This window comes from Pipistrellus kuhlii, unplaced genomic scaffold, assembly GCF_014108245.1.
Source record: "Pipistrellus kuhlii isolate mPipKuh1 unplaced genomic scaffold, mPipKuh1.p scaffold_m20_p_1, whole genome shotgun sequence".
NCBI classification, from domain to species: Eukaryota; Metazoa; Chordata; class Mammalia; order Chiroptera; family Vespertilionidae; genus Pipistrellus; species Pipistrellus kuhlii.
Window position 1 is genome coordinate 147,596,383 of NW_023425404.1, and position 16,795 is coordinate 147,613,177.

Sequence of the window (16,795 nt, forward strand, 5' to 3'; positions counted from 1 at the left end):
AAACAGGTCTGCTCCCTCACTTTAGAACAACTCTGAGGGGCAGCCCTGCTCCAGGGCTCCCCATACCATCAGCTGAGACTTCAGTTGCAATGATGTCATGGGACAGCTTCTCCCCGTACCCACCCTGTTTTCCTCACTTCCTCACAGATGAAGTATCTTCAGAGCGCACTCCCCAATAAACATATGACCACAACTCTCCATCAGAATGTGCTTCCCCAGAATCCAGACTAAGATTTTAGATAGCTATCGATTTTTTAAAAAATGTATTTCCATTATCCTGGAATTAGTAAGATCTAAATCTAAATTAAAAAGTGCTAAAAACGAACATCCCAAGTTGTAAAGAACAGCAGAAGTTGTTCCAAGCCACTTCCCTACAAGTTTATAGAGAGAAGGCATTTCAAAGAAACCCAAACCCCATTTTCCTGCCCCTGACTACTACAACAGGAAGATTAGAAAAGAGAGGTGCTGCTTGGAGACAACAGTTTTCAACATAAACACTATTTTGTTGACAAGGAGGAGAAGAATTTCTCTCAACCATCAGAACAAATCAGAAAATGATGAGAGAGTTGCTCAGACATTCTGAAGTGTGCTGGAATGGTCACCCACCACTTCTCCAAGCTGAAGACTTGCGTGAAGGTTGGCAAGCCACTGAATCCACTGGGTCTGAAGCTCACACTCCATGGAGACAGGAGCAAGGTGGCGGGTGGAGTGAGGCGGCAGCAGCAAAACAGCCTGCACTACTCTTACTTGGCAGGTACATGGGATTCCTGGTAGCTGAGTAAGCACAAGGAAAGCAGCTGGCCTTGGAGTCCCTTTGTTGGCATCCCCTCCAACAAGATCGTGCCCAAAGTAGAACATCCTACCATGTGAGGTGCATTTCCAATTCTAGGGATGGTGAAAAACTGCGCTCCGTGGAGAGTCAGCATTTGGGGAGACATGAACTAAGCAGGCAGTACAAAGGAGCTATATATCTGCAGAAGCTTTTGGATAGGAAGATTAACTTTCTTCCATCTTTCTCTCAGTATCATTACCAGAGAGGAAAGCAGAGAAGTGGGGAAAGGAATGTGAGAAGTTGCCCACCACTTCAGCCACAGAGGTCTTAGCTGCACCAGGGGATGGAAAGATCCTACACAGCCAGCAGGAAGTAAGAGATCAACATCACCGAGTTGGAGCAGTGGTAGCTAATCAAATCAACAACAACAACAACAAATCAGCAACATCTCATATGATTGAGATTCTTCCATAACCCTGGTAGATACATACACTTCAACCTTTCTCAGCACCTTACATTACGCTGTACCAGATGTGAGGGATGATGTAATGAAGGAGAAAGGTGTGATTCCTAACTCCATGGAGCACATACTCCCTTGTCTCTCTCTACTGGTCTCTGCCTGTCTTTGAACCACTATTGCCTTTTCTCCATGTGACAGACTATTCTTCCGAGAAAGTTAAGGCATCATCATTCCATTAATTACTCTGTTATTTTATTTATTTTTTAACATCACAAGAAAAACTTCCACAGTACACATGCTGAGAGAAGCAAAGCTCTTTCTTTGAGCACTATACATTAAAGGTCTGCCAACATTCTTTTCTCAACCACATTTCCCAAAAGCTTAGCCCTTGGCCATAAAATGTAATCCAGTCTAAAATCTGGCATGTCAGACAGCGAAGTATTCAAATACGCCAATTTGGCTAACACCTCCTTTTTAAATAACAAGTAGAGAAATGGAAAAAAAATTTGAAGTGAAAGGCTTTAAATCACAGCATTATTCCAAGATAATTCATTTTATGAGACAGCAAATCTATAAAAAATTAATCCTAAATTATGGTAGATTTTTTTTTCAGGTAGGTTTTTACAAAAGCTTAAAGCCTGTACAGAAATATACTACCCAAAGTAATAGATAATATAGCTGCCCAATAGAATTGTAGTAAGATGCCCAATTCTATAGAAAAATCTTGCTTTTCTTATTTGCACATGATTAAGACTTATTATCATAAGGTATTTTATACTAAAGCAAAAACAAAACAAAGATCTGGGAACTATAAAGATATATACACATATGTCATAAACTCTCTTTCTCCCTCTATATATAGGGTGGGGCAAAAGTAGGTTTACAATTGTGAGTATGTGAAACACAATGTTAATTAATAAAGCTATTGTAGTCTGATCTGCATGGCTCAGAGGTTGAGTGTCGATCTATGAACCTGGAGATCACAGGTCAGTTAGCAGTCAGGGCACATGCCCAGGTTATGTGCTCAACTCCCAGTGTGCAGGAGACAACCAATGATTCTCTCATCATTGATGTTTCTATCTCTCTCTCCCTCTCCTTTCCTCTCTGTAATAAATAAAATATACTAAAAAAACAAATCTATTGTAATAATCATAACCTGCATTTTTTTCCATATGAACAGCTGTAAACCTAGATTTGCCTCACCCTGTCTGTACACACACACACACACACACACACACACAAACACACACACACACACATGTATAATATTTGTCAAAGAGCTTCCTAGAGGCTATTGCCAGTTTTTTAGATACCATTATAGGCAGGTGTGATTAAGGTATCTTATTGTGGCTATTCCTTGGGTAGTTAGGTTTAAGGTGCATGTCCATAAAAACAGAATAGTGCTGGTTCTGTAAGCATCATCTGCAACAGAAGTGGTAATCAAGAGAATTTCACAGTGAAAGCAATGTAGAATAAGTATGTGTTAAGATGATATGCCTTTAGCATGAAGAGGATTCTGTATAAGGCACTGATCACATTTTCTCCATTTTTCCTGTCTCCTATCCTATCTGATGAAAAACAACAACACTATTGCACTTTGATGGTTCCCCATGTCAAACTATTTCACAATTGGAAATCTTAGAAAATATTATTGTGTCATTCCCATTTACAAAAAGAAATCATGTCATTCTATTCCTGAGTAATCCTGATTTTGTAAAAATTGATAAAAATCATGTGATACAGATCCTCGCATTTTCATACAAATACAGAAGCATTTGCCTGAAATTCCATCCTGACGTTAGGGACACACCAATAAAACCCCAATGACCAAGATTAATGGCGCAGACACTGAATTCTCACTGTGCCAAAGTGATTTTCCAAATCCCTCTTCAAAGAAGCATTTAACACAATTCTATTGTCACTTCAGAGTTATAAATCCTAATTTAGAAGCTACACATATTGGACTAATGATTCAAGAAGCATATTTTCAAATGAGCTCTGGACTCATTTGTTTTGAAAGAACAACCTTCAGATTCCACATCATAGAGTCTTGAGCTTCTTAAGCTTTGCTCATCAAAAGCCATTATTTCATATGCACTGCATGTGCCACACATGACCTAGAACAGCAATCTTGGAAGGGAGGTTTTATGACTTCCTGAGCTCAAAGACACAGCTGTCTCTAGAAGTCTTGACAATATCCATTTATATTACATCAGAACAACAGAAAGATGAAATCTCTACACAGTAGTAGACCTTTAGAATTATTGGAGATAAAGAGCCAAAGCTGTCAGTTTAATACCATGCTCATTTAAAAGCCAACGGGCCCTAATGTTTGAAGATAAATAGGGAAAGAAATTTCCTCTGGTGATACTTCAAAGACTTTGCAACATCTGGAATTTGATTCCATACAGAGTATTCCACTAAGAAGTAAGTATAAAAAAGCTCTTAATAGGGCAAACAAGATTCAGGTTTCATGCAATATGTTCTCCTTGGAGGGAAACAAATAACACAATGCATCTGAGTAACCTTTCTGCACTTCAGCTGCATTAATTAACATTTAGTCATGGATTCCACTGTGAGCCAGATGAACTCAATGCTACAACTGTTTTCATTGATGGGAAAAATATGCTTTCACATTTTAGATTCCCAACATTTATAAATATGGGGGAAATGTTTTGTTGACTGCCTCTGTGCCAGCTTTAGTGGTATGCATTACATATTAGTCACCCAAATAAATTAAAACTCACCCTCGCTATGATTAAATCAATGTAAATAGCACATCAGTGTCAATGCTACAAAAAGTACATCCCTCTTTTTTTGTTATTATATTAAGAATTAAGGAAAGGCTAAAAAATTCATCCAAAAAGTAGACAATGGCCTTAGAGAAATTGTTGCTGCGTGAGTTAAAGGTCTAAGTGAAAACCAGGTACTCTGAGAGGGATGAATGCAGATGACTAGAAAAAAAAAAAATCAACAGATGTTGAAGAAATTTAACTGCAGGATCTGATAACTTGGCAGAGGAATCCTCAACTTTACAAGCCAAACATATGGAAGTGGTTCGTTGGGAACAAAGTTGAGGTACAGAACTGAAACATTTTGTCAGTTGTTGAAGGAGGTCTTTTCTTTCCTTTTTATAGCAAAGGCTTCTTTACAATGTCATTTTATGAGGAAATTATGGCAGTAAATCAGCTGACAATGCATTCTACCTGTCATACCTTGCAAAGCTTTTCATGTTGCAAGAGTGCTGTAAAGTCAGCTTGTCTCCAATAGTGTCTTAGTGATGTTGTGTCATGACTTCTGGTCACTCTGGAGTCTGTGGACAGATGGATATCCATCCAATAATCAAGTGGCCATGCATTTCTGTGTGTGGGGGGGTGGGGGGGGTTAACGTTCATTTGTATCAAGTGGAGATGCCTGGAATCATTATCTCTGTAAATATGAACCAAATTTGATACTTCCCTCCTCAAATTAATGGGCTCAGCCATGAATAAAGTCTGTCTGACTTGTTTTCACCTCTACCAATATAGAACAGCAATAATGCAATCAAATCAGAAAATGATCTTACCTGGAATTACTTCAAAAAGGAATTTCCCTGGACTCTCTTCATTGCAGGGATGTTCCAGGACTTTATTTCCAGGCAGAAAAATAGCACCCTGTGAACACAAATGCCCAAAACATCAACATCATCAGGGTGGCAAATATTAAATAGTATCATCATCATAATCATCATCAGTGAATATAATAGATTGACCATCACTCCAACACACAACTGCCCCCATGTGGACACAAGATGGCCACCACAAATTGCCAGCAGGGGAGGGCAGTTGGGAGGGACCAAGCCTGTAAGGGAGGGAAGTTGAGAGGGACCAGACCTGCAGAGGAAGGCAGTTGGGAAGGACCAGGCCTTCAAGGGAGGGTAGTTGAAGGCAATCAAGCCTGTAGGGGAGGGCAGTTAGGGGTGACCAGGCTGGCAGAGGAGAGAAGTTGGGGGCAAACAGGCTGGCAGGGGAGCAGTTAGACATCAATCAGACTGGCATGGGAATGGTTAGGGGGTGATCAGGCTGGCAGGCAGAAGCAGTTAGAGGCAATCAAGAAGGCAGGCAGGCAAGCAATTGGGAGCCACCAGTCCTGGATTGTGAGAGGGATGTCCAACTGCCCTTTTAGGCTGGATCCCACCTAGATTGGGTCTAAAAGAGCAGTCAGACATCCCTCAAGAGGTCCCAGATTGGAGAGGGTGCAGGCTGAGCTGAAGGACAACCCCCACCCCTGTGCACGAATTTTGTGCACCTGTCCTCTAGTGTTTTATAAAGTATATTCAAGCCACTCTCCTGAATAAACAATTCTCCTCTGTGCCCTGCCTCCTCCCAGGCCACCAGCTCTTCCCTCCACTCATCACTCTATTCTGTACCTCAGGAGACAACTCTCTATAAATTGGGAAAAAAAAAAAATATAGGCTGCAGGTTGGGTTTGACAGGCCATAGCAGGAGGTCATAAGAGAGGATAATTATTGACTTGTCTTCTCCATGTGAGGCAGCAGTTTGGCCCTTGTTACCTGGGCAGCTGCCTTAGTCCACATATACTTAAACTTGCAGGCTCCCTAAGGTTCCTGCAGAGCAAAGAGTGATAATGGGTCCCTCCCTGTTTTTAGCCCCAGGATGTTTTTCACTATCTGTTAGTTTCTATTAACCTTTGCAACACTTTGTCACAAGCCCTCCAATTACTACTTGTGAGGTGGAGACATCAATTTCTTGCTGGGATCATAAGTGACACATAGCCAGAGCACAAGTACACTGAGTTTTCTAAGAAAGAGCAGATTACTCCATGATATTTAATATGCCTCACTACAAATGATCAGAATGAAGAAACTCAGGAATAAAAAGGGATGGAAACTTTATGATAAGAGTTCAATACATATGGCAATGATTACATGTCAAGAATTAATCAGCATATTCAGAATAAAATCATGCTTAGTTTTATCCCTTCTGGGGACTATTCCTTCTTATAAAGAATCTTTAAAGCTTGAAATGGGATACTATGTTAAACAAATTATTTTATAGTTTGACAGCTAAAAGTTGGCTAAAGAAACAGAATTCAGAACCACACTAGTATTTTGTTTCCAGCTAAAATTGCTACTAGAAAAGAAAGTCATCTCTAGTTAGTGTCAGATCACTGAACCAAAGCCACCTGACTTGGGGGTAAGGCTAGATGATGTTGAAAATAAGCACAGTGTTCTCTGACATTTGGATGGGAAAACGTATTCATGTGCAGTAGCTGTGTTAGTTGCATAAGCACAATGATGAGATATTCTTTCCAGTAAGAACAATGATTATGAACATCACTTGAAACTAGGTGAAATATGAGCTTATATAAATATATACATTAGCCCTAGCTAGTTTGTTTCAGTGGATAGAGCATCAGTTTGCAGACTGAAATGTCCCAGGTTGGATTCCGGTCAAGGGCACATGTTCGGGTTGCTGGCTTGATCCCCAGAAAGGGCCATGCAGGAAGCAGCCAATCGATGATTCTCTCTCATCATTGATGTTTCTATCTCTTCCTCTCTGAAATCAATAAAAATGTTTAAAAATAAATAAAAATAAATATTAAAATATTTATATTTATAATGCAAATAGACGGAGGTTTAATAAAATGAGTTCAAGGTGAAATAAATATTATTCAACCATTTTTATTCGAGTTAGGTAAGTTGGTTTGATTTTTGTTTCTTTGTAGCAAATAATTTCTCTATTCAACAAATTTGTATTAAAAAACACCTAGTATGTGACTGGTCTTATCTTAGGTACAGAGACTATAATAGTGAGAAAGTCAAGAATGCTCTTTCTTGCATTTCTGGATTTTAAAATCACTCAGGGAAGACAGAAAACTGAAAAATAAATAAATAAATAAATAAATACAGATAAGCCCCCAGTATGAAAAGAAAACACCTTACATATGATTATGAAAGAGCTCTGGCCACAATAATCACCCAATCATGATGAAGTTTGTGTTCGGTAAATCTGTTCTGGAGTTGAGCTGCCTAGGCTCAGATTCCCACTCTACACACTTTAGTGAAGTGACTCCAGGCAAATTACTCAAATCAAACTCTCTATTCCACATGCTCTTCATTCTTAAATTGGGATAAAGGTAGAACCTACTTAATAAGTGTGACCAACGTAATACCCATGTAGTTTGTAGAAAAATGCCTGATACAGATTATTTTTAGCTGACAAAAGATTTATTAGTATTTTTAATACTGACAAAAATTTTTCTTATATTCCAGAAGGCTCAAAGATATTTTAGGCCCAAATTTTGCTGACCCCCAAATGATGAGGCAATTCTAACATAGATTCTATACATATATGCTAATATTATCATCTAATTGAAAAAACTAATTAGAAATTTTGAAGTCAATTTTTACTGAGCATGTTTGCAAAGCTAGACTAATCAAAACAAACTTCTAATTAACAGCAATAATAATATATAGCATAGCATAATGATGTTGATAATGATGATTGCTAACATTACTTGACTACTATTTTGTTAAACAAATGAGTAAGCCATTATATCATTAATTCACTCATTGACTCTGTAGCATAGGTATTTCTAATTTTACAGATGAGAATAATAAAGCTCAGGGAGCACCTAACAAAAAGCCTGACATTGTGAACTCTTAACATATTTTTTTGAGAAAAAAAAATGGAAGGAACAAATGAATACAAGCTGCTTTAAGAATTTTATCTTTTAAGTATTAACACAATTTATGTTCCTACTAGAGGCATGGTGCACAAATTTGTGCATGGGTGTAGTCCCTCTGGGTTGCCCTGCAGGGATTGGGCCAAAACCCATAGTCAGATATCGCCTGAAGCTCTTACCTGCTGCTCCCACTCATCCCAGCCCCACTATGCCTGCTGCGGGCTCACACCCAATCAGTCCTGATTGGGAGAGACTTGTGCTGCCACAGAAGCACTTGCCAGCCATGAGCCCTGTGTCTAGGGCCTTACCAAGGGGAGTGGCCTATAGTGGGCTGAAACCTTCTTTCTGACATCCCCTGAGGAGTCCCAGATAGCGAGAGAGCTCAGGCCAGACTGAGGGACCCCAATGGTGCACAATTGGGCCAGGGAGGACTGTGGGAGGGCTTTAGGGCATGTCTGGCCCATCTCACTCAGTCCCAATCAGCCAGAACCCAGCAGCAAAACTAACCTGCCAGTGGGGGCATCTTCCCCTTGGTGGTCAGTGCACTTCACAGTGACTGGTTGACCAGCTGACTGTCTGCCCCCTGGTGGTCAGTATACTTCATAGTGAGTGGTTGAGCAGCCTTAGCATATCATTAGCATATTATGCTTTGATTGGTTGTTATGCCTTTTGGTCTACTTGCATATTACCCTTTAATTATATAGAATTTCTAATCAATGACTGCTATGGAAAAGAGTTTGAAGTTTTATAGTTACCAAGTTTCTTCTTGCCCTGTGAAATTATTTACTCTCATACCTGAGATGCTGCCAGAAAGACAAGAGAGGGGAAACTTGCAAATTGGTATAATTTTTTAATTTACTGAAGTAATTCTGATGTGAAAACTATTCGGGGAATACTAACCTAAGCATTGTTATAAGTTGTTTTCTAGAGAAAATAGCATATATATATATATCATCTGCAAACTTTGCAATGTACTATTTTTCCTCAGCTAATAAAAAACATAAGAGCAAGTAATGCACATAATATTGTTCAACTGTTATTTAAATTAACAATGACAGACATAATAGCATGAAGTTATTTCTGAATAAATAGAAATAAACTCTCTATAGAGATGTCTCATTTTGCTGGATTTTTTTTATTATTATTATTATAAACTGCAGAGTTAGCACTTGAGAAGCATTTGTCATTCTGAGTTCATTTTAATTTTAAGACAATATTTGCATAATATTACATATGTTCATATTTTAAGAAGCTAACAGGATACCACTAATTGTGATGGATAAAAATATGTACAGCATTTGGATGGAATTATTTAAAAGCTTTAACCCTTTATTTTTATATCCAACGATCCCATACCCCCTGTGAACTTTCTCTCTCGACAGAAAAGAAGTACACAATTTTTTCCCCAGAGTCCTTCTGCATAACAGTTTCCCTGGGAACATAACCACCACCATTCTAGCTACATTTAAGTTGCTTCTATTTGACTACATGTTTTTGATTACTTGGAAAATGGGCAAATTCCTTGGTTGTGGGGGGGAAAAACAGATTGGATGTATGGGAAAGGAAGGAATTATTATTCTAAAACCAAAATTCTATAATCACACTCTCAAAATCTGTAGAGACCTTAGAAATTACCTTTCTCAGGCTTATCTAACATATGATTCTCTCATATCAAAAGCATTCAGAACTTGTTCAAACCATTTTGTATTTCCTTTCTTATGGTGTCTCATGACATTTTGAAAGATTGCAATCAGAGAAAAAACTCAAATGTTAATACAAAATCCATCCCCCCATCAATTTCTATTTCACATTCTTCCCTTCAGAGTGAAATCCCCCTTTTCTATCTTGGATCTTCACAGCCAATTTCTACTGAGACTTACTATGTGTCAGGACTGTGCATTACATTAATCTTCTGAAACCCTACATGAAGGGACAATTATAACTTTTTTACAGAAAGAGTGTGGAAGCATAAATAAGTTGAATAGCTACAGCTAGTAAAGCACAGAGATACAATTTGACCCAAGCTCCCTTCCTAAGCCTGTATATTTCTTATGTGAGAGGAAGCTGCAATGTGATTTATTGGTTTATCCATCAATCATAAACACAATAGGTATTATATGTTGAGGATGCCAAATACTTAGAAAAAATGAAACTGTTAATATAGGTTATCCTTGAATAGCCAGGTCATAGTTTTATTTTGCTAAGTTTTTCTAATTTTTTTTAAATTTTATTTTATTTTTTAAAAATATATTTTATTGAATTTTTTTACACAGAGAAAGGGAAAGAGATAGAGAGCTAGAAACATCAACCAGCTGCCTCTTGCACACCCCCTACCAGGGATGTGCCCACAACTGGAATCAAACCTGGGACCTTTCAGTCCGCAGACCAACACTCAACCACTGAGCCAAACCGGTTTCAGCCAATTTTTTTAAATTTTAATAATGAGCATATATTACTTGTATAGTAATAAAAACATATGAATATTTTTTACGCAAAGAAAAAATGACAGAATGAGGCAAGGTTTGATGGGTTATTTTTTCATCTCAAAATCAGGCTTCTGCCTTGAAATAAAGACGGTGGAAGGAAGTTCTGGAAAATGTCTAAATATAGTCCAGTACTCTGAGTAATGGCCACCCATTGATATTAAGTCCTGATCCTTGGAATCTATAAATGTTACCTTATCAGCAAAAAAGGTCTCTGCAGACATGATTAAATTAAGGATTCTGACAGAGTAATCCTGGATTATCTGGGTAGACCTTAAATCCAGTCACCAGAGTCTTTATGACAGAGAGATGAGGAGACTGGATGCACATGCAGAGGAGAGGCCGAAATGGAAATGAAGGCAAAAGTTGGAATGACAGTCTCAGGCCAGGAAATGCTGGCAGTTACCAGAAGCCAAAGTAGTTCCCTCTTAGAGTCCCTGAAGAAAGTCTGGGCCTACCTACACCCTGATTTTGAACTTCCAACATACAGAACTGAGAATTAATTTCAAAGGTGAAGACTGAGGAATTTCAGAGGTAGTGGCAGTGGCAGGAAGAGAACCAAAGACCTTATATGCTTATATGCATTACCCATGGACACAGACAATAGAAAATAGCCCCCAACCCCCATGAAGGGCTGCGGGGGGCGGGAGTAGGTGCAGGTTGGAGAGGGTCAATAGGGGGAAAAAGGAACATCTATAATAATTTCAATAATAAAAACAAAATTTTAAAAAGAATAAATGTCTGCTGTTCTTAAACCATCAAGTTTGTGGTAATTGGTCACAGCAGTCAAAGAAAACTAATACAAACACAACATATTTTGAAACAAACCCTTCAGTGACCCCTTGGGAGGAGCCTCTAAATAGCTGAGGTTTTAAAAGGAGTTCACTGCTCATTCTCAAGTGCTGGTGAGTGTGTCTAACTTTTACTTAGCCAATGATTTTTGGGAAGAATCCACATTGTTCAAGGCACTCAAATAGGTTGTAGCCAAAGAAAATCTGTCCTCAACCAATCCTCAACTCTCAATAAGAGAAACGAACTCAAACAATGTCACATTCTCATCTTAGACAGAAGACCTGGGGCAAAGTTAGGAGTCCTTATTTGGAGAGAACTGAGCTCACTTGATAATCTTTCTCAATCAATTACGGGGCCCTTGACCTTGTATTTGGTATCCAATAATGCATGCCATTTGATAACAATTACTATTTCTCAACTAGGAAATGAAAGGCCATCTGCTCAGGGAATGGTAAATGCCAAAGATTCAAAGTGAAGCCTATGGCAGTAGAAGAGAAAACAAGCAAAGTTTTTGCATATGTTTTGTTATAAGACACCAAGAGGGAAAAGTCATCTATAATAATAAAAGTGTAATATGCTAATTGGACCAGATATCATCCCGAACCAAGCTGGGTCTGGAGAAAAGCCTGAGTCCCAGGTGCCTGCTGGCCCAGAGGGAGCCTGGGTCCTAGGTGCCAGAGGGAAGCCAATACTGGCAGCCAGAGGAAGAAAGACCAACTCCTTTTTTAAAAAATATATATATTTTATTGCTTTTTTACAGAGAGGAAGGAAGAGGGAGAGAGAGTTAGAAACATCGATGAGAAAGGATCATTGATCAGCTGCCTCTTGCACACCCCCCACCAGGGATTTGCCTGCAACCAGGTACATGCCGTTGACAGGAATTGAACCTGGGACCTTCCAGTCTGCAGGCTGACGTTCTATCCACTGAGCCAAACTGGTTTTGGCAGAAAAGCCAACTCTTGCATGAATTTCGTGCACCAGGCCTCTAGTAGCTATATAATAATATTTGTTAGGAAAATGCCTGAACCTTAAGGAGAAGGGTATAATAAGCCATTATCAATGGAACAGAAATTTGATGATAATTAGAATAGCCCCATTTAACCCTTTACCCTAATTAACTAGTAAGCCCTTTGTGTTTTTACAAACTGTCTGAAAAGAACATAAGTTTAATCTTGGAAGAAACTGCACAATAGTTAAATCTATAATAACAAAATAATGTGGGATACTGAATAAAATGACCTTGAAAATTTATTTTATATTCTAGTTACTTTGATAATTTTCCATATAGTTGAATTTTAAAATTAGAAAGTGTAACTGGGAGGAAAAAAAAAAGTCATTTACAAAAAGAAGAAAATTTAAGACTTAATTGCACAGCTGTTTTGGACATGCTGAGCTTCTTTAAAAATATATATATATATATTTCCTTTGCCTTATGGTTCACCTATTTTTCTTGGTATTCCTCTACTTCTTTGACTTACAATTAATTATGTTTGATGTAATTCTTAAAATTTGTTGCTGAAATTGCAAATGTAATGCGATATTTATTTGTGAAAAGAAAACATGCTCTTGCAAAATTCTGTAAGTTTAACAATATATTCTGTTGGTAAGGAAACAGAACTCTTACATTGGTAGTACAAGGACAAAGTAATTATTTTTAAATATTTTTATTGAATGTATTAGAATGACATTGATTAATGCAATCATAAAGGTTTCAAGTGTACAGTTTTATGATACACCATCTGTACACTGTATTGTGTGTTCAGCATCCAAAGCTAAATTCTTATAGCAGGCACTTTGGCAATATTTATCACACCCACACATATAAGAAATGGTTTATTTCTAAGTGTATTTTCATTAAAACAGCATTGTTTGAAAGGCAAGATTTGGAACAAATCAGGTGTCTATCACTAAAAATCAATCACCATCATATCAGGTGTTTTATATTATACTAAAGGTCTGGTGCATGACATTCATGCCTAGGGGTGAGGGGAGAATCCCTCAGCCAGGCCTGTAAGTCAACGAAGTCGAGGAATACTAAGAAAAATATGAGTGAACTTTAATACTTAAAAATATTTAATAGATATAGCTTATCTTTTTATAGCTGCATAATACTCCATTATACATGTTTCCTATATATGACCTCTATAGGAAGATATATTATAAAGAGAAAGGACGGTTTAGTTTAGAAATACACATTCATATGGTATATCTTAAGTAAGAAAGAAACGATACTATAAAATATATTTGCATTTGCCTTGACTCACATAAAAATGTCACAGGAAGAATACACATGAATCTAATCAAAGTAGTTACCTATCAGGAATGTGAGGGCAGCAGAATAAGAATGGATGGAAAGTAAGACTTTTCTTGTGAACATTTACTACAGTTTTGATTTTGAAATTTTGCAAATGTCTTATGTATTCACAAATTAAATTAAAAATGAATATAGTATTCAAATAAAAAAATTCACAAAAATGTTAGTACTTTTCTCTATATAATTGAATTTTAAAAAATTCTTTATACATTTCTTCCATAATTTCTGTAGTGTAAGAATAGTGCTTTAAAATTTTTTATTTTATTAATTTTTTAGAGAGATATGGAGGAGGGAGAAAGAGAGAGAGAGAGAGAGAGAGAGAGAGAGAGAGAGAGAGAGAGAGAGAGAGAGAGAGAGAGAGAGAGAGAGAAACATAGATTTGTTGTACAACTTATTTATGCATTCATTGGTTGCTTCTTGTATGTGCCGTGACCAGGGATTGAACCTGCAACCTTGACATACTGGGACAACACTCTGGCCAGGAAAGAATACTAGTTTTTAAATTAAAAACAACACATTTTGTATTAAAAATGGTTTTCATTCACTCATAGTGTTAAACACTTAGCTAGTGGACTCTATATTATTCTAGATGTATGAAAGCACCTACTTGGGAGCTGAGAGAGAGAATGTTTTTAATTTAATTTTGACCTTTCCTGGCAAGCAGCTAGTATTCTTGCTTAAGAAAATAATCTCAGGAGAAATATTAATGACTAAAGTTTTGGATTCAATGCTCTAATATTTTTCATCTTGTAAGTTCCATTGATTTTATAGTTGTTCTCACGCAATTTGTTTGTTCCTGGCTCCTGCCCTAACCCATTCAAATGTCATTGATTTTTTTTTTATCTAGTTTTAAAATACTGACTTGGCTCTTATGATTAAGAAGCAACACGCTTCAATTCCAAATATTCATTTCCATCCTGCTCCTGTCAGATTAATCAGAAACAATGAATGTGGTAAGGCAATTACAATTTAGTTTAATTTGCAATAGTTAAAATTAACATGTCTTCCCCCTTCTAAAATATATAAAATTAAAATTATTTCTTGTTTTTTTGTTTTGTTTTGTTTTGTTTTGTTTTGTTTTAACAACTGTTTTAACATGCCTTGCTTTCCTATACGAAAGAAGGCACTGTAACAGAACATAAGCATCCTGCAAGGCCAGATATCATGACAAAGATAAAATCAGAATGCCACATAAATTTTTATTGCATTTCACTAGATCAGACAATGTTTTGAGTGCTGGAGATAAAGCAGCATAGAAAATGGACAATGTTCCTATTCTCTTGAAGGTTACATTTTAATGAAGGAAGAAATAAATATATCCATTCGTGTATAAATAAATTTAAAAAAATAATGGAATTATTTATGCAATGTGCTGTGTACTATGGTTAATTAAAATAAGGTGTATGTTTGAAAGTGCCTGGGTAGCTTACTTTGGAATGATTATTCTCTGAGCTGGTGACATTTTAGTTGAGATATAAATGCTAATGAGAGTCTATCCACACAAAAATGACACAAGTTGTTTATCTCTAAGAGAAAGGCAGGGGTGATCAGGCCCTCTTCATAAGCTAAGGTTGTGTTTGGATGTTTATTGTAAGTGCAATGAAGAGCCATTGGATGAGTTTCAGCATGGTATCATCTGAATTTTATTTTGCAAAGAACACACAGGTTATTGAATTGAAAATGGATTGTTGAAGGGTAAGAGTAAAAACAGGAGTCCAGGCTAGTTCAGGATAGAGAAGATGGGCAGCCATTAAGATGAAGATCAGTGGTTTTATTTGGATTATATTTTGGAGGTAAAGTAGAGCTGGTAATGTCTTAGATGTGAGGCTTAAGGAAAGAAGGGAAACGACTGTAATGTCTAGAATTTTGTTTGAGCATTAGAATACCGCATGGTCTAATGATAGGATAGAGAAGGGGAGAAACAGGATTTGAGGGGAAATTAAGAGTTCAGCCATATTCAGTTTGAAACACTCATTAAACATAGGAAACTGCCAAGTAAAAAGTTTGATATATAAATCTCAAGTTCCAGACATAGATCCAAGAGATTTAGTTTTGAGAGTCATCAAACTTTACATTGTATTTGAAGGCACACAATTAATTAAATAATCTAGAGAGAATGTGTGGACTGGTGAGGTAGGGAATACTGGGAAGATCTCCAGGGCATGCCTCTATCTAGAGACCTATAGAGGACAGAGAGCCAGAAAGGCAGGCACAGGATCTGACAGATGCATCTTCCTTCATCATCTGTTGGACACTCCAGTGGAAAAGCATTATCTTGAAAAAGTTCAGTCCATGATGGTAAGCTCTGGTCCTTTCCAAGTTCTACTTTATTTTTTTCCAATGACAAGATTAGCATTTTATTTTTTTATTCCTGACAATCAAATTCATAGGGGGTGAAGAGATAATAGAACATAAAAATAACATACAAACACAATTCAAGAACATTTAACCATCTATTGTACTGTTCTTTTTAAAATACATAAAGGTAAACAGAAATATCTTTATATAAATTATGCTTAACAATCTGTATATACTGTAAAACAACTGTTACAATTCACACAAAGATACTAGTGCAAGCAGTGTACAAAAGTGCAAACAAGGTTAGTGATGAAAACTTATCACCACCTTACCACTTCGACATACTCTGCATTCAGCCAAATACTAAAGGCCTCATCACCATGGAAAATGCTTTGATCACTTGTAAAATCACCGACTACATTCACCCCAGTGCTCTCGCCTCAGTATGGCAGCTGATTGTACTCAGGTTGGGAGCAGCATCAGGGCATACAGAAACCTGTGCAGAGTAGGCCATTCTGATGTGAATCCTTACACTTGATAATGAAAAAAATTCCAAAGACAACTTGTATGTAAAACCCTGTAGAACTGTCACCCCTTTTTGCACTCCCCCATTTTTTATGTATGTTTTTTGCCCTCCAAATTTTTTAAACTAAAATTAAACCCAATCCCCCTTTCCTATTTAAAAATGCATGCAAGTTCTACTTTATAACAAGCCGAAATCTGACTCTGGAGATCCTCTGCCCCCTCAATTCCCTCCACAATCATTGCTTAATAATACTCTATGGCTCTAACATCTTTACCAAGCCCCCATTACCCCCCCCCTTTTGTGTGTGTGTGTGTGTGTGTGTGTGTGTGTGTGTGTGTGTGTGTGTGTTTGTTTTTTGTTTTGTTTTTGTTTTCCTTTTTTTTTTTTTTTTTTAGTTAATCTTCACCTGAGGATATTTTCCCCAATGATTTTGAAAGAGAATGAAGGGAAGGAGGGTGGGGAA

The 16,795-nt window shown here is 37.3% G+C and overlaps 1 protein-coding gene across 2 annotated transcripts in view; it reads right to left on the reverse strand.

Moving 5' to 3' along the window:
* Window positions 1–16,795, reverse strand: part of ARHGAP24 (Rho GTPase activating protein 24) — a 431,485-nt gene that overhangs the window by 237,417 nt on the left and 177,273 nt on the right. For both annotated transcript variants that reach the window (XM_036411559.2, XM_036411552.2), the window contains exon 3: window positions 4,798–4,885. In XM_036411559.2, the coding sequence (XP_036267452.1) occupies window positions 4,798–4,885 (88 nt within the window). The remainder of the gene's footprint in view (window positions 1–4,797; window positions 4,886–16,795) is intronic.